The following is an 18,735-nucleotide window of genomic DNA, read 5'->3' on the forward strand; positions in this document are numbered from 1 at the left end:
TTTACCTAAACTAGCGACATAACATCGGGTTAATCTGTCTGCGGAAGAAATCACTTCTCAGTACGTAAGCAGAAATGCTTCGAAAGCAAAGAAAGAAACAAATATTATAAAGATTATAATTTCAGACTAGGCAATAACGTTGAGAAATTTTTATCACTGAAGCGCACTTTGTTTCCGACAACACCATGAAGATTCTTAAAGCGTTGTTCGTTCCTAACAACAAAAGGAAACGTTGTTCGTTTTCAAGAACAAAATGCAGCATTGTTCGTTTGGTATGTAATCGTTTTTTACTCATGGACGTTTCGTAAGTTTAAGAATCTTTTTCTTGGTTTTTAACAATACCATGGAGACTTTGACTACACAGAAATCGATCATATGCCTGTTCGGATTTGAAATATGTTTGAGTAACGATTTTAAAAATTTATTCGTTTCTAACAACAACGGGAAGCGTTCTCCGTTTCTGACAAAAAAATGAAGCGTTGTTCGTTTGGTGCCTACTCGTTTCTCACTCATGGGCATTTCGTAAGCTCGAGAAAATTTTTCTTGGTTTCTAATAGAGACATAAAGACTTTAAGTACACAGAAATCAATCATATGGTCAGAAAGGCCATATGATCGACCCTAATCGTCGCACTGGGGGGCTTGTTGACGTGGTCTTACTTCACCACCACACTCAATGCAAGGATGAATGCTCATTTTGATCAGTTCGTATTCGTATTGTAGCTAGCTTTACCCTCTTCATATATACTTTGATCGGATCAAAATATACATGCAACCGCTAGAGGAAACAGAGCACAACTAAATAATTTTTGCCTATTCTGATCCTAAGGGAAATGATGCTATCAGACTACTACTGTGAAAAAAAGTCACAAGCATAAACAATAGACTATTATCTTAAAAATATCACACTTACCTTACGCAAGGGAACAAGTTAGTTTTTTTTTGTGTTACTCGCTTTACCTTTTACCGACTTGTCGAACGCGACAATCGACATTCATGTACGTGGTGTTTTCATCTGTCGTCGTTAAGAAAGTCACAAATAGACACAACAGAACTTTACTTGTATGTTACGCTGCATGCATTTATTGTTATAGAAACGAACAACGCTTCCCTCTGTTGTTAGAAACGAGCAACGCTTTTAGAGTCGTTACTCAAACATATTTCAATTCTGACCACACAATCGATTTTTGCGGAGTCAAAGTCTTCATGCTAATTTTCCAATGCGAGTGACGTCATAGTTCTGACAGGTGTGTCCCCGCAGGCTTGAGGCTATCAGTGACCTAACTGGTGTATAAACTTTCCACCGATATGCTTTTCTAGCCTTATTTACGCCTAAGTTTTACGAATTCTTCCTTACACAATCTTACACAAATTACGTTCGAAGAGATGGGTATCCTCTGATCACGCTGGTATGAATAAGGTTTCATGTGAAGTTTCCATATTTTACCTAAACTCTGACTGAATAAATCCTCCATATGGCATGAAGAGAAGATTCCGTGAGCTATATTATTGCAGTTGCAGCACGCTCGATTGCTGTCCATACGGGCGGTTTAGCCGAAAAATCAATTTTAGCTTGTGGCGACACAGAAAGAAGAGAATTGGACAAAAACCCAACCAAATTTTTGAGACGTGTCTTAAAACCTCTTTCACGGGCAAAAAAATCAAGGAAAACTTTATTCGACGGGAAGTCGAAAGGACCGCTCTTAGCGAGAGCGGTACTTAACAACGAAGTTTGCCTCAGTGAAGCCATGTTTTCTAAAAATATGCTCGAAAATCTCCGAGAAAATTTGGTTAGAATACTGCAGAGTTAGCAATTTGAAATCTTTAATATGCAAATTTCTGGAGGTTTTTTGTGCGCTTGCATTTTTAAAGAATTCAACTAATAGTTTCTTTTCTTTTGATTTTGCATATGAATTACTGAAACGTTTACAAGAAGGGTCCCTTACAATAGCGAATGGAGGATGGAAATAACTGCCTGAGGAGAAAACTAACACAATTATGTAGTTCAATACACATCAATCAATCTAACAGCCTCTCTGTGAGGGTGTGTTAGACATCTTTGATATATCCAAATGTGATTGGCTATCATGTTTCTAGGAAGTCTAACATTAAATTGCTAGTACATCCATCGCAGTCAACAAACTGCTGTTAAGCTTCTCGATTTGTTCAACCGCTACAAAACATCGAAAGAATTTCTTTTTCAGCTGGTTTTTGAGGACATGGGAGTTTTTCTCCACTTGTTATTTATTTCTGTGGCTCTCTCCCACGGACAAGTTCTATCCTGCCCAGATGGTAGGTTTCAAATCTTGCATTTGTTTATACGAAACTTTCAGTTTTCTCCTTCAAAACTTTCAGCCATGTAAAGGCCTAATTGATAAAATGGCTAAGAAACTCATAGTCCAATTCATTGCATTGTTATCTTTTATTCATTCAAAAATATTTTCGATTCTTTTTCACTATATGCGAACGTATGGTTGCATAGTTTTTTTTAAAGTTATGAGCGTGCAATCTTCGCAACTTCTTAGCTAATGATATGTTTCGTTGCTTATAGTCTTCAATTATTTTGAAACACCCATATAATAATAATCTCACTCATATAAAAATAAACTAAAGTTTCATCAAGGTCATCTAAAATTAATGAAAAGATTTTCGCAAGAAAGATCCTCTAAATATGAAAAGCCCTGCACTCAAGGAAAGGCAAATTGATGAATTAACTAATTGGAAATGAAATGCTTTTCATTCCGTTAGTTTTACATTCTCTCGTGAAGTAAGAATATCTTTCTTGGGTACATTATCATTCACTGTTGTCATATTTAGTAGATATAATTTTTTTTATTCAGACAACTTTTGTAGGAAAAATTTTTACCTTGAAAATAGAATGCAGACTGGTGTTAAACATAGATCAAAACGTTGTCGTGTAACTTTTAGAACTCGGAATTCGATGCATATTTTTCTCGTTATAGCACTCCTGCTGTGTTTGCATTGTGCGATATTTGAAGCCTGAAGAATAAGGTTTTCATAGCCAATAAAAACAGAAAGAAAATTGTTTATATACAGGGAAAGTAATTATGTTTTCAATAATGCAAAAGGAGTACTGAATGCAAATAACCAGGCGCATTAAAACTTCTCACTTGACAGGTGGCTAACAGATAGAAGTTATGAATGTGTAACCATTCCCATAGTGATATTAATTAACAACTCTTTAGTGGGACATTTTCCTAACTCAATTAAATCGATGCACAATGAAGGGAAGGGAAGATCTTAAACTTCAATAGCGGTTTGGTAGGGGTCTTTTTAAATATCTATTCAACACGTTCACGTTTTATCGAAAACAATTTTAATTGATACGAATGATGGAAAAACAAAACAGAACAAAAACAAAATAAAAATCACAATGTAAAATTAAGCATGGTTTGTGCTTAGCGTGTGTATATCGTGAAGTGGATGCACGAAGGAAGTTTGCAGAGCACGAGAGAAGTGAGTTGGTCGAGGTGAAGCCAGGAGCAATGTTAGCTTCTCGAGTGCTCCCCAAATTTCCTATGTAGATCCATAACACGACATGCACTCGCTAATAGCACGAGCCAATTATTTTATAACATAGATGATATAGCTTGTGCACAAAGAGAAATTTCTAATACGATTGAATCGGGTTCAGCCCGTAATCGCTCTCTACGCGAAAACTAACAATAAAAGGCAAGGCGAAAACGGCCCATAAATACTAAGAGACCAAAGCTTAATTTAAAGAAAAGCTAAATTTGCTTCTTTGAAGCGGAAAACGAAAGAATTCCTTGCATTTGCGAGACCCGCATAATCAATTCAGCATTTTGGATTCGTTTTTATTATTATTATTATTATTATTATTATTATTATTATTATTATTATTAAAATCAACAGCCAGAATGTGTCGCTGTTTGTTGAAAATTTGAGAATTCTGAAAAATGTAAGTTTTGAATCAATATCTTCAATTCAACAACACTTTTGGGACTCGTCAACTCAAAGAATACTTACTGTTCTGAAAAAGAGTTTCCGAAGTCGCAAAGCCTTACTTAAGGTCAGAAAGCTCAGTTTGCTTCTTCACGGCCATAACTCGTATAGCGTTTGGGAATGAAAAACCGTTATCTCCAAAGGTATTTTCGTGGATTGACGGAGCTCAATAATTTTTTTTTCTTTTCTTTTTTTTAAACACGTATTATCTAGCATTTTTACTATAATTAATTTTTAGCCTTTAAAGGTGTATCTCAATCGAAATGGAACAGAAAAAAAGTCTGAGAGTTTTGAAACCACTCGGAGGGGGCAAACGGGAACTTACCTGCCTAGGTGAATTGCAAACCTCGTGTTATACATGCTCGGCCATGCCTACGTCGAGACACCATGATGGCTCATTTGGAGTTTGGTAGAACTTGCAAACGCGCGCTTGGTTATAACAGCTTTTATAATAAATCGTGATTTGAAATAATGTAGAAAAATTGGAAGTTCATGATTGAAACGTCTTACCTATATCATAACATTAAACATTAATTGCAGTTTTCTAAGGACGAATTTTTCATCGGAGTTTGGGCTTTGAGTGTTGCAGTTCGCAACTTTTGGAGGTCATAAAATCCTCCTCTAGCGATCTTCCAGGCTTGAAAAAACCTTACCCGTTGTTACTTTTAATACAACTTGAACTCCGGTAAATTAGTGAATATGTCATAATTATCGTTACACGTGCATCGAACAGGGAAACTAAAAACACCTGAGACCCACAGGATTGATGACCCATTTTGCTTTTTAACTCTTACTGATTTGAATTTTTAGATCAATGCCGTATATTGGCATTTCCATCCACTTTGTTCTTCGTGGGAGAACGTCTTATTAACCACACCATAGCAAACATCAGTGTGATTGACAGGGATACGTGTGAATATCGTTGCTACTTGGACCACAACTGCGTTAGTGTTAACTTTTATTTTGGAGAAAACGGTGCAGAACCACACAACTGTGAACTGAATAACTCAACGAGTAAGGAGTATGATAAAGATCTGGTGAAAGCAGCGAACTACGTGCACCACGGAACCAAGGTACCAGTCGTTAAATATAAATTGCACTACTTTCTCTTTTTCAATTCATCATACCTAATATTCATGTCTGGAAAACACCTTTTATCGATCATTTGGTATTTTTACATAAATTTTAGACAAGTGCTGATCTCGTTACGGATCTTTAGTAGAAAAGTACCAACAAAAAACAAAAGTCCTTTGAGTGCCCTAAGGACACCTAACTCTATTAAGAAAAGCAGGTAATTTTTTAAAGTCATTTCAGAACGTTGGTCACCGGCCTTGAGCAAATAATTGATCGCTGTTTTTCTTGCAATGAGGAAAGCACAACAATAATAAATGGAATGGCCTTTCGAATGCATTTCTGCAAAAGTTAGTTAAATTCAATTGGGTTTCAGGCTTGAATTGGGTTTAATAATCGAAATAATTAGATACATCTCACGGCAGAAGAGTGTGTACGACTATGGATATAACGATACAGTTGAGCTATGAGCGGGGTTACTGAGTGCTGTTCTTGGGAAAGACAATTTACTCTCTAATAGCCTGTCTACAGACGACCTTTCCCGATTTTTCTGAGTGATGGGAGTGACTTACACGGGCTACATTTGAAATTCCTTTCTCCACCAAATTGTTCTCAGGTTCTCGGCGAAATTTCGAAGAAGGCTGTCAAGATATTAGACAGTTACTCGTGACATCCCATCCTGGGGAGCGATAATTCTTCTTCTCACCTTATGCTGAAAATGTGGTCTCGAAGTTTTGTAATGTGTCTTTTACAGAATTTCTCTTTTAACGCCAGTGACGAGTTTTCTTTTTGTTGTTGTTTTTTTTTATTGTTTTTGAAGAATTTTTGCGCTCAAGCTCCGTGTAAAAATTACGGCACCTGCCAGTCGGGATTTACAAGAAAACGATATCGATGTTTATGTGCGTCTGGATTCACTGGCCACGACTGTGAGGAAGGTGACGCTTAAAATGATAGAAATGAATTTTGCTTTTAATTTTAACGCAGTGGTCTATTTCTTCAGAGGGTTCAAGATTTAGAATCGGTTGTACTTGTGACACATATTTAATAAGACCCATTATGGGGGGAAAGAAGTATGGGGGCGCAATTTCGAATTCCATGCTCTTTTTCTCAACTCTGGGTATTGTGTCTTGTTAAGTATGAACAGGAAAGAACTTGAACCACCTCCCTTAGGTGTTGCATTCATTTTCTGTTTCAAAGACCATCCTGCTTCTTTCAAGTCTTTTGTTAATAAATTAGTTAGTTTGTAGGATTGTGGTGTTCTTTCTCTCGGTCAGATTATACCGCAACAATATTCATAACTGCAAAGATATCATCCTGCAAAGCATGATCTTGTTAAACAGAAAAATTACACGTGCATTCCTTATTCCCTAAAAACGCCCATTAGCCCCGTGAATAATTATAGTCGTGGCAAAAAAATTCATATACTTTCGTTATATTGACTCATCCCCTTCTCATAGTTATTCTTTATCGCTATACCTGAAACATAGTCCTTATTTGATTTCAGACATTGACGAGTGTTCTAAAAACAGCCATAACTGCAGCTGCACAACTTCTACTTGCACCAATACCAATGGATCATCCAAGTGCATTTGTAAACCTGGATTCAGTGGTGATGGACACAACTGCACAGGTACTGAACACTATTTAAAGAATGATAATTTGTCATTTCACCACAACAAAACCTACGCAACTGGCCAAAGTAGAGTCATTGCATATACTAACCTGTTATTAGTAAAAACGTGATGGTCATATAGTGGAGCCCTCTCTCCCCTTTTCTCAATCAACTTAGGTGTTCGTAATCATGATCATGAGCACGGTGTGTTGATTCCAATTCAGATATCGATGAATGTGCCACCAATACCCACAACTGCAGCAAGGACAATGCCACTTGTACAAACACTGCGGGGTCGTTCAACTGTTCTTGTAATCCTGGATTTATTGGAGATGGACACATCTGCCAAGGTAAAATCCTACACATCACATCTTACGCCACCTAGCCTCTATGACGTTTGCATAACCGCAGACGTTTGACCACTATGTTAACATTGTATATCACGAATTTTTGTACACATATTGGTTCATTTCAGACATCGGCGGAGATGCTGAGAATACTTCCAACAGTAACAACGAAAACGCTATTTGCGAAAATTTCGATGGATCTTCGAAGTGTATATGTAAACCTGGATTCAGTGGGGATGGATACAACTGTACAGGTAATAAATTTTCTTCAGGCCATATCAGTCATTAATGAAGGCAGTACAAATAATGACCTGATATTCTTGTTGTTATAATAATAAAAGAACCCTAAATATCTTGGAAGAAGTCGCGTTTGATGATCCAGATAATACTTCAATCTTTTTTATTTCATTAGATATACAATTATTGTCTGTTAAACTTGATCAGCAGGCATTGTTGTCGTTTCGGTCAGTATGTTTTTCATTATTTTATTATATATACATATATATATATATATATATTTTTTTTTTCATTCTCTCCCTACAATCATGGTGGCAAATATCATTTTGTTAATTTCATTGCAGACATTGATGAGTGTGCTCAGGATACCCACAACTGCAGTAGGGACAATTCCACTTGTACAAATACAGAGGGATTGTTCAACTGCTCTTGTGATCCTGGATTCAGCGGGGATGGACACAACTGTGCAGGTGTGAGAATTTTTCAAAGTATGATTGCTTTCCCGTTTCAGCGAGTAAAACATACATGGCCTGATCTTCTTGTCCACAAAAATTTCAAAAGAGTCCTACTCTTTTTCGTTTCTTCTATGACTCAACATTTGATGAACCTAATTATGACTTACGTTTGTCTATTTAATTTTTTGTGACTGATTAAGTTTTCATTACTGCAATTTTTGCATTGTATAGTGAGACCTCCTTACTTTTATGAGATTGAGTACAATCGGTTGATTTCATTGTAGACATCGATGAATGCGCTACAAATACCCACAACTGCAGCAGGGACAATGCGACTTGTACAAATACCAAGGGATCGTTCAACTGCTCTTGTAGTCCTGGATTCACCGGCGATGGACACAACTGTAAAGGTGACGAAAATTATCAAAGCATGGTGTTCTGTATTATTTGCACATAAAACGTTCAGATCTCTTGGCATAAAATACGACATACACGATGACCTGAGATTCTAAACACAGGATCAACAGGTGCGACTGTCATTTCCACAATGCAAATTGGGGACCTACCCCAGCTCCTATTCCCCTTTTGCCCGGCTACTCAATATCATGATCATGGTATGTCCTGTTGATTTCATTTTAGACATTGATGAATGTGCTGGAGATACGCACAATTGTAGCAGAAACAATGCTACATGCACAAATACCGAGGAATCGTTCAACTGCTCCTGTAAGCAGGGATTCACTGGAAATGGACACAAATGCAAAGGTAGAATTTTCGAAACACCGCATTAAAAAACAATCCATTCTATGTTTGAATCTTCTCAAAGCTCTGTAAATTTTCATCGGCTTGCTTTCTGCTTGTTTCCACTTTCGGATAGCCTAACAAACGCTCCATATACAATTATCTTTTAGTCATAAGACAAGGTAAAATTTTTGGGTTTCTTTGATAGGAACATCGGTTCTTTGATCCTAGTTGTAATCTAACTTTACCCACCGTATTGCCTTCAATTGCCGCAATCATTATTACTTAGGATAAATATAGTCTCGTGGATAAAATGCGTAGGAGAAAGATCTCATTTCTTCCTTGAGGGCGCAAATCGAACGTTTTTTCACTGGAGGACTGACTGATTTCGATGTTGATTTGAAAGTTGTCCATCAAATCGAGGTATGTCTCAGGGAAAAAAAAAACCTTGGCTTAACTTTTGGATAGCCTCCGTTAACGTCAAACTTTCTTAAAGGATCCTGGTCAACCACGCCCCTGTCTTTGTTTACATACTGGCGATTGCGGAGAAAATCGTTCATACTACATTCAATTGCTGGCCCGTCAACGCTTTTTACCAGCGGTATAAGGAAAGTATTCGCAAAAGGAGAAGCGTTTTGCAGCAACCTAAGAACAAATCTGACGCGCTCCACATTTAATGAAAACGTACAGAGCTTTAAAATACGCCTAAAGGGAATATAGGATACCTGAAAAAGTTCTGGAGACATATGGGTCTGGAGTTATCTGCTCCAGTAGAAAAAGGATACTCAAAAACAAATAAAAAAGCACAAACAAGAAAATATTGCTTTACTTAACCAAAAAAACATACTGATGCGGAAATGGCCCCTTCAGTCAAACCAACGCACTTATTTGCAAAGGAAAGTCATTAAATGATATCTTGGTCAGAACTAATCTATGAAGACAGAAATTTAAAAACGCTTGCCGATGGTAGGAGTGTCTCGAGTCGAGCAGGTTTCTCAATACTTCAAGGTTTAGTTGGTCACTTGCCTCTTGTCACCTGCACCTCGCGCAAAGCATATCCACGCTTTAATGCAGCACAATCTCTGCAAATTTACTTAGACCTTCGATGTTAGGACCAACCTTCCTGCTATTCTTAAGATTGAATTTGTTCGTCTGCTTCGCCTTCCATGTGAAAAAACGCGAGATATCATTGATGGTCCCTGTTACAAACCAAAATTTCTCAAGAAAATTGCGAGAAATCACTAAAACAACTACCTGGAATAAACCGCTGATAATTTCAGAAGACTGCCACGAAAATTTAAGATCTTAACATACTCAAATCGCTCAGATACACTTGGATAATAGACCACGACGGAAATGTCAGGAATTTAGATGACATAAAATGGCGGACTAAGCGCGCAATGACCAGTGGTTGTTAGGTTCCTTTGAGATCAGTCTGTCATAGATCACAGTCCCACCCCCACAGCTCCATAGTTATTCCCAATTACGGTCATGGTTGCAGTGTATTTTAGCATTGGTTTGCAGCTCTCAGTATTAGCTTTTGAGACTCCGAGAGAGTTGCCTGACATTCTCTTCGTTCCCTCTCTCCTTTTTCCTTGTAATTCGATATTGGAATCTTCAGAGACATAAACATTGATCTTTAGCTATGAAGCGTACCTTCCTTTTAAATTTCTAATTTCTGAGATCAAATTCCTCTTTGAAAGTTTAAACGGCTCGAATTGATAGGCAACGTACTCGCGTGAGCCCGAAAGGCGCCTTGAATGGTCAAAAAGTTGTGTGGTAAGGATTTTAACGAAGCAAAAGAAACCTTACCCTGACAATTAACGCAAAATTGAAGTTACCTTCTCTATAACCTAGCATTCCATGCCATATTTACAAACCTTGGTGCGAATGGAAGTCATGGTCCATCAGCGTCAGGTAGTCCCTACGCTGGTCAAGATCATTACCGACAAGTTACGATAACTAACGGTATTCAACAGTGGACCGTGCCGTACACTGGCTACTACAGAATAGAAGCCATAGGAGCGAGAGGAGGGTGTAATTATTGGTACCCTAACATTTTTTCGTGTGGAGGCACAGGAGCAAAACTGATAGGAGAATTCCGCTTGAATATGAGTGAAGTCATACAAGTGCTTGTTGGCCAAGAAGGAGGGAGCGATATCAACGCATGGGGTTCAGGAGGCGGTGGAGGTACATTTGTAGTGAGGGGAAATTCCACGCCATTGATAATAGCTGGAGGTGGAGGAGGTGGGACGAGAGCTACATATGGATATGGAAGATGCAATGCAAATACAGGCACAACAGGGAATGCTGGTTATACATCATGGCCAGGGGGAAGAAACGGAACTGGTGCTCATCAGACTGCTAGTGTGTACTCAGGTAAGGGTAAAGTTTGTTAACCCATAACACTTATCGAAAAAGCTCATTCAAATATTTGCTCGTCAGTCTCCGCCCTCAACAGTTATGAAAAGGTAATCAATATACTTTATTATGAAATGATTGCGATAATAATAATAACAATAATAATAATAATAATAATAATAAAGACTTTATTTAAAGAGGGTTAACACTTAATAGCCAAAGACTTATAAACTTGTGGCCCTCAGAAAATAAAGTTACAAACTATGAATACAAATATAATATAATAAAAGTTAAAAACCTAAATTCATGAGAGACGCGAATAGTTGAATTACAATAATATTAAAACTTCCGTAAAATATAGATATAAACAGATGTAAGAGTTAAACCCTAAAATGGTCCAAATGTTGCTGGGCTGCGAAGATCGTTTTAAATAAATGGGTTTTTGAAGACTTAACGGAGTCTGATTTTCTGATATTTAGAGGCACATTATTCCAAAGTCTTGTTACAGCAAAAGAACGGCCTCCTTCAGTGTCGCCTTATAATAAGGACACATAGAATTATAGCTAGCACACCGCGTGCTTCTGTTATGTTGTGTATTGTTTATCGTTAAGTGTTCATTGAGATAGTTCGGAAGAGAGCCATTTACGCTCATATAAAAAATAGCACAATTTTACTCTGTTCATAAAAAGGTATTCATCCCAGCTTATAAAAAAAGGTCACAGTGGGTGTTAGGCGGACGGCATATAAAATGATTCTGGCCGCACGCTTCTGTAATTTAAAGACTCTGTAAAGTGATTCCTTGTCACATGATGACCAAATGACGTCTGCATAACTCATTACTGGGCGAATAATGGCATTGTAGAACAACAATCGCTGTTGAAGTGACAGAGGGGTTCTGATTTTACTCAAAACACTTATGCACGAGGCAAGCTTATCGCAAAAATTTTCAAAATGACAATCAAATATGTGCCTTCTTATTAAAAAACTGGTAAATTTAGATAATAGTATGTAAACACAGTCGTGATTTCACGCTTTTTGTGCTTTGCGACACATTTGAAAACATTTCAAACTCAAAGCTTTTGCAATACTCGCAAAGCAATTTTAAGCACCAATAACAAATTTTAGAAATGGAGAAAAAAATTGCCAAGTTTTGATTTATGGTGCAGCTATCCCTTACCCTCTGAGCTCAAGAAAAAAAAAAGAAAGAAAAAGAAGAACTTCGGCGCTGTGACTGCCTTAGTGATTGTGAACTGGATGACCTCGATGAGGGAGCTCATGCAAAGACGACAAAACAAGCAGAATCTTATACTGAAATATAAGGAACTATACCACATGTGTGTACGGTCCTGGTATTTTCTTGGCGTACCCTGACGTGTACTGATCATTATACAGACCTTACACATCCTTATATTTACCGTATACAACTGAGTACACAGACTGTTTACGCCCCAAGGAAGGGTCCGTATACAGAGCTTTTTATACAGTGCAACGGCCCAGCCGTAATGACTTCGCTATCGCTCGGTCAATGCAGCAAGGCCTCAGTTTGAGATCTTCCCGTAGCGACCTCACTCTCATTTATCTAGATGTTACTATCCACCTTCGAGCCGCCGAAGGAAGAAATCGCGCGACAAGAACAATTTTTAACTGTTTTCCGATATATCAACAAAAATAATTATTTTGTTTGTTTGTTTTTTCGTTTCTTCGAACTATACGCTTAAATAATCATTCATCTCAGTGTTGTGGCTCGGAAAATGTCCACCACCATTCACCTCCACTTTGGTGAATGATTATTAAAAGTAATGAATGATTTCTAAAATGTACTGCTGACTTATCAAAAGACCAATATCGAAACAAATGTTTTTAGTATACAAGGAAGTGTATTTCAGAGTTTAAATGCTGATGAGAACAACAAAAGTCTGCAACAGGAGACTTTGAAAGAAAATTATCATTTTTCTGAAAATGTAACTGGAGCTAGGCTTGACAGAAATATGCTCCTACATATCACTTGAAGCTAATCAACGAATGACCCTAAAAGCAATCAACGTAATTTTAAATTATCTGCGAAACTAAAGAAGTAACTAGTGCAATTTAAGTATAACTGGTGAGGTTTTGCAAAATTTGGGTGCCCTACAAAAACAAGTCTAGGAGCCGAACTTTGCACACGCGGAATCTTTCATAGATAAGAGTTTGGTAATCTGGAATGCAAAGCCTTACAATGATTCATTTGGCTAGTGGCAAATATAAGAATGAGAGTCTTCGTTAAATCTCCTCTAAATCATTTCCTAATTTCACCGTTTTGAAATAATTAGTAAAAATGCTGCTTTGCAAATCTGTTTATCCATTTGAGCGTAGACGTAATAATTCCAGACAACAGGAACCAAGATTCCAGGCGACTTTCCACGCAATCAAGGGATATGAGGTTGCCTCGAGCTTTAAGAAAGATGCGAAGCACGCCTACTAGTATCAAGAGATAGCTTGTTTGCTCGTCAAATATACAATATAATCAAAATATAGTCAAAATACACACGAATAATTTCCCTGGCATTGTTTGGCTGATAGGTCATGAAAATCATGTCACTTGCGAACAAAGCGAACAATTAGAATAACGTCCACGAGAAACCCAAATGACAATAGAAAAAAAAGATAGTCCACTTGCGTGCTCGATACAAGCACTGAGAAAGACGTATCATGATGGTTTTTTGTGTGTTTGTTTTATTTTAGGTGTTGGAGGTGGCGGAGGTGACGCAGGTGGTGGAGGCGGACTTTATTCCAGTGGTACAGGAAACGGAGATAGCGATGGTAAGGGCTTTCTTCAGGGCGGATCGGGCGGACAAGTTTCGTCCAGTTCTCAATTGGCGGGGTCTGGTGGATTTGGCGGTGGGGGTGGTGGGGCCCAGTCACGTTTTGGGGGTGGGGGAGGTGGTGGGGGTTACTCCGGTGGAAGCGGTGGAATGTATTCCTGTGGTGGTGGGGGAGGATCTTATAATGTCGGGAGAAATCAACAAAATAACTTGCATAACTGGACATCTCCTGGTCATGGTATGGTAGATATTACGTTTTTGGGGAATAATTGAACAAAATGCAAGCATAAGCCAATTGGTGTTTTAAATCAAATATGCTCCTACAATTGAAGTATTTTACATTACTAAAATCACTTATGTCGTTAAGCCCATCTCCTCAGCCACAGAAAACCGTGATCAAGCTGCCTTTCGACCTTTAGGTGTAGTTGGTTGGCCTCATTTAATTTCTCAAAGGAGAAGTATGTTCCAGAAATTAACCACGCGACTGTTATCACCACCATTGTTTGACGTGTTCTTGACATTTCAGAGAGAAAAGAAATTTTTTGAAGATGGTGTTCAAATGTGTAAGGAATTCCATTTTCATAGAAGACTTAGTAATTTAGCTACGCATTAACCTGCATTCTTCTCCTTGAACGTGTTACATATATGGTAGCTGAAGAACTCGTACATTTCACAAAAGTACTTTTTTTAATGAAATAAATTTGTATTTCCAAGATTTAGGAAGGATTTTAGGCGCGAGTAGGTGAATTGATCTGGGGCAACAGATAGTGATAGAAACCAGAACGCTTCATGCGATACGAAGTAACAAATAAATGTTTTAGGAGAGAAAAAAATTGCGAGGAACCCGATAAATCTCCTTGAGGATCTTTTGAAATCAACTTATTCGGGCAGAGTTGGCTGTGCAATAAACATTTTTCCGATCAATTCGTCGCTATCGGGATAGTACTGGGTTAAGCTTTTAAAACAAATTGAAGTATCTTAAAAAAATGGATAGATCTCATTAGTATATATTGTTTGGCGTTCTGGTTTCTATCACTGTCCACTTTGGTTGTTTGCATTATTTAAAATTTTTATCAAGAATGTAAGATATTATTTACTGTTTTGGGTGTGAGTAAGCAATAACCTTTTTTGCGGCAGTAGTGGCCGTACATGCGCCATGTTTCCGACTAATGTGATAAGACTATAAAGTAAAGTAAAATGTTTTCGGTAAGGTCGGGAGTTACTACATCACGGGCGACGAGCGGGGATAGAAAAAACGACCCAAATATGAGCGGTCAGGGGTGAAACAGCTTTTATACTTCATATAGAGACATATAATTTGTTGTTTCAGAGACAATCGTGTTGTAAAGCCGAAATGTTAACAGTTTACTTCACAGTTTAAGCAATTTTTCAAAAGTGTTGATTGAACTCATATCTTTTACTGCTTTAATAAACAATGGAGGCTTCGGAGAGGGAGTCAGTGGCATTTGGAAAGGCACCAAGAATAATTATATATATATGGTTTGTAGCTAGCTGCGTGACGTGCGTGACGAAAAAAAAGTATCATGATTTCCGGTTGTCAAAAATGTCAATCAAATTTGGCAGGAACTTGGTTTTCGCACTGTAGTTTGCTTTTCCTGGAAGATTTTGCCATGGATGAAGACCAAAAGCCAACAATGTTAAGAGATTTAGAGATCGACTTTTTGAAAGAACATTTCAATGGCTTTTCTGTTGAAGGCAATTATTGTTTTGGATATTTCGAGGGAAACAGAGCAGAGATGGATGATCTGTTAGTTTCATTTCAGGCATTGAACTCCACGTGTTATGTACTTACAGAAAGCCATTCAAAAGAGAAAAACCACAACAGATTTTCTCAAATAGGTATATAATCTCTCAGTGTTTTAAAGTGCACAGATCCCGGTTTCCTTTCCTGACTCTCCTAATTCAGGGATAATTTAATTGAGAAGAATCGCCGTCTTTCAGAATTTATGGTAAATTTCTTCAAAGGCAGTCTTACGCGATTTGCGAGAAGCTGCGTCTGAACTACCTATTTATATTTCATTTTAGTTTCTTTGTGTTTGTTGTTATTGCTGCTGTTATTTTTTTTTATTCATTTATCTCCACCTAAAAGGTCTATTTGGTTTAAAAATAGCGAACAGTGGCTTTGGCGCTTTGATGCCTCCGTTGGTTAATAGAGCATTAAAAGTATTGTTCCAGTTAAAGCTTGAGGAAAATTGCTTAACTTTTTAAGTAGCGAAGTGTAACTTGGTAACATTTCGGCTTTACAACACGATTGTTTTCTGCAACTAGAAAACGTATATTTAATTCTTCTTGGTACCTTTCGGATGCCACCGATGCCTTCATTGTTTATTAAAGCAGTAAAAGATATATGTACAATCAACACTTTTGAATTGCTTAACATTTTATTTAGCGAAGTAAACTGTTTACACTTCGGCTTTACATCACGATTGTTTCCTGATACTACAAATGATCTGTCTATATATGAAGTATGAAAGTTGTTTCACCGCTGACCACTCGTATTTGGGTCGTTTTTTCTATCCCCGCTCGTCGCCCGTGATGTAGTAACTCCCGGTAAGGTCGAGTACTTGAGATAAATTGATGTAATTCCACAGTTTGACAGTTTTTGCTACAATGCTGTACATCGACCATTTGAGAATTTAAAAATACTATGTTTATAGGTAATCACATGATTTCGAGTGCAATTTGGAATAAATAAGCACAGGTAAATTTTCTCAGAGACTGACAAAATTGCACGAGCCCATAGGGCGAGTGCAATTTGTGGTCTTTGAAAAAATTTACAAGCGCTTATTCATTCCAAATTGCACGTGAAAAATCATGTGATTACGTATTATTAATACATATGAAAATATACGAGATAGCTCATCATAATTATGCAGAAGCAAAGCGCGCGCATCAAGTGCAAAAATAATCTATTCAAACCCAGCAAGCGACATTGTGCGTTCGGTCAAAACAACCGCGTGCGATCAAAACAATAATATACAATGATATTTTCATATCTTTGAGGTGCAAAAAAGTTCAAAGTCCGGCTTAACAGTTCAAGAAATTGTTCAGTCTGGTTTGTTACTTCTTTACATTTAATTAACCTTCATCTGTATTTAATTACCTGAAACAGCATTTATCCTAACCAATCAGAATTGAGTAAATTTTTCATTATCCTATTAGATATACAATATATCACTGTTGTGGTTGCGATCAAGCATGATTATAATGGATATTGATGTTAACTCATTTCGTCGGTCGCTCGACTGATTAAAGTGACTCAGAATGGCTTATAAAAGACAAAATCATATTGACACTCATTAAAGTTAAGATGATTGGCCCAAACTGGTTATAAAGTGACCATTTGTACAATATTATATTAATGTACCTGTAATTTCAATTATACAAAGCAGTTAGAGTAAAATGTTGTGAGTAATAAAACATTATCACAAGTCTGTACATCATCACTCGTCATTGAAATACTGCAAATTTCTTTCAAGTTAACACTTTTTGACTAACGTGTTTGTGTGAAGACTACCTTTTAGGGTTAGTAATGTAAATTATGTAGTTATTTGAGCATAGACAAGATGCTGTTCTTTTCTACCTAGGATGGTGGACGTTTTAATAAAACATGTTTGTCAACTACGTTTTGCTATAAATTTATTTTCGTCGTAATTCATCTAGTCATCGTCAAAATCCTTCTAAAAGTGATGTTCAAGAAACATAATGCTACAACTTGAGAAAACTTTTTTTTCTTGATGTTTCCAACTTTGTCTCTCTCTTTGAATTCAAAGTTCTACTTTGCCGATGACCTAGATAGTGATATAAAAAATTCACCCCCCTTCCCTGCCAGGTCGCCCCATCAAACATAACAAATTCACCAGTTCGCCAGTTTACCATTTCAACTCCTTTCCCTCTTACAAAAGTTTTTTTTCTTGCGAAATATCAATAACTCCTACTAACATGCAAATTTCGTGCTCCCACTAGACTGCTTGAATTTGCTAGCATACTAAGTGGCTTTAAAACTCCGGCTTTGATCAACATCAAGGGTATTTAAAATTACATAAATAGTCGATGATATGCCTGAAATAAACAATTCATTTTAGAAGGAACTGGAGGGAATTGCGGTGCATGATTTTTGTCGATAATAATTGTCGAGAGAGATTGACTGCGCGTTTGGTGTGATGGAGAACTTATGATTATTGTGACGACTGCTGCGTATCAACCCTTTACACCCTAAAATCAGGATGCATATTCTACATACTGCCCTCGAGACATTTCTTTAAGTACTTACGGAGAGAGTTTGTCGAACAATCAAGAGCTTCTTAAGTTCGTGACTGATCATTTTCTTTATTTCATGACCTTAATGTTTGATTCAGACGCTTATCACTGTCAGGGGCTAAAGAGTTAATGCCCAACAAGGGGTCGGGAATGAGAGATCCTTCCAGACCAGACAGATTAGTTAACTTAAAAATATACTCTGAACAATAAATGTCCCGGGCGCTTAGTTAATGGTTTTTTCAATAATTAGCTTTTAACACTTCTTAGAGCAATAACGCTCTTCCTCTAGATACACCCCCCTTCCTCTCAATATAGCGTCACTTAAATACAGTGAAAGTGGAACAGAAGCTGCTATTTTCAATTTCCGTAGCGAACAAAGTGTAACTACTTCTATCCTAAGAAATACTTGAACTGATGTAAGCTTTGCAGATGCAATAAGTATGAAGAGATTAACTTAAAAAACTTGCGACTAGGACCAGTACCAGGTGACCTGCTCGTCAACGTGTAAGTCGATTGTGAGGGGGATTCGAACTAACAACAACAGGCTGATTTCATAAGTGAGAGTAAGAAAATGCTGTGTGCTTTCAAGTTAATCGAAACGGTTTGAAATGAAATACGTTCTGCCATAAGGAAATCAGATGAATGATTTGGAGGGTGAACCCCTAAAAGTGGGGATGACGACGTTTTCTTTGATGGCGCAAATTGCTCGAGGCGGGGGCGAACTAGTCAAGGGAAAACATGCTATGTGGCGAAATATCCAGACAGCTTTTGCATGGTTTCTTTCAGGCACTCCGAAAACGTACGAAATATTAGTCTCCTATTATCTGAATGTGTTTTTACTGTCCG

The 18,735-nt window shown here is 37.5% G+C and overlaps 3 protein-coding genes across 3 annotated transcripts in view; 2 read left to right on the forward strand and 1 right to left on the reverse strand.

Moving 5' to 3' along the window:
* LOC113679774 (uncharacterized) overlaps nucleotides 1–13,881 on the forward strand; it is an 88,785-nt gene extending 74,904 nt beyond the window's left edge. The window contains exons 4-11 of the mRNA XM_089179946.1: nucleotides 6,559–6,684; nucleotides 6,891–7,016; nucleotides 7,142–7,267; nucleotides 7,595–7,720; nucleotides 7,990–8,115; nucleotides 8,345–8,470; nucleotides 10,304–10,825; nucleotides 13,529–13,881. Of these exons, the coding sequence (XP_089036072.1) occupies nucleotides 6,559–6,684; nucleotides 6,891–7,016; nucleotides 7,142–7,267; nucleotides 7,595–7,720; nucleotides 7,990–8,115; nucleotides 8,345–8,470; nucleotides 10,304–10,825; nucleotides 13,529–13,881 (1,631 nt within the window). The remainder of the gene's footprint in view (nucleotides 1–6,558; nucleotides 6,685–6,890; nucleotides 7,017–7,141; nucleotides 7,268–7,594; nucleotides 7,721–7,989; nucleotides 8,116–8,344; nucleotides 8,471–10,303; nucleotides 10,826–13,528) is intronic.
* The window catches only part of LOC149051899 (uncharacterized), an 80,264-nt gene that overhangs the window by 25,444 nt on the left and 36,085 nt on the right, over nucleotides 1–18,735 (reverse strand). The window lies entirely within an intron of this gene.
* On the forward strand, nucleotides 554–6,000 carry LOC149051901 (neurogenic locus notch homolog protein 1-like). The gene is made up of 3 exons (XM_089200105.1): nucleotides 554–2,291; nucleotides 4,794–5,056; nucleotides 5,875–6,000. The coding sequence occupies exons 1-3, from the start codon at nucleotides 2,219–2,221 to the stop codon at nucleotides 5,998–6,000; spliced, it is 462 nt and encodes a 153-aa protein (XP_089056231.1). The 5' UTR covers nucleotides 554–2,218.

This window comes from Pocillopora damicornis, chromosome 1, assembly GCF_964200805.1.
Source record: "Pocillopora damicornis chromosome 1, jaPocDami1.2, whole genome shotgun sequence".
Lineage (NCBI taxonomy): Eukaryota > Metazoa > Cnidaria > Anthozoa > Scleractinia > Pocilloporidae > Pocillopora > Pocillopora damicornis.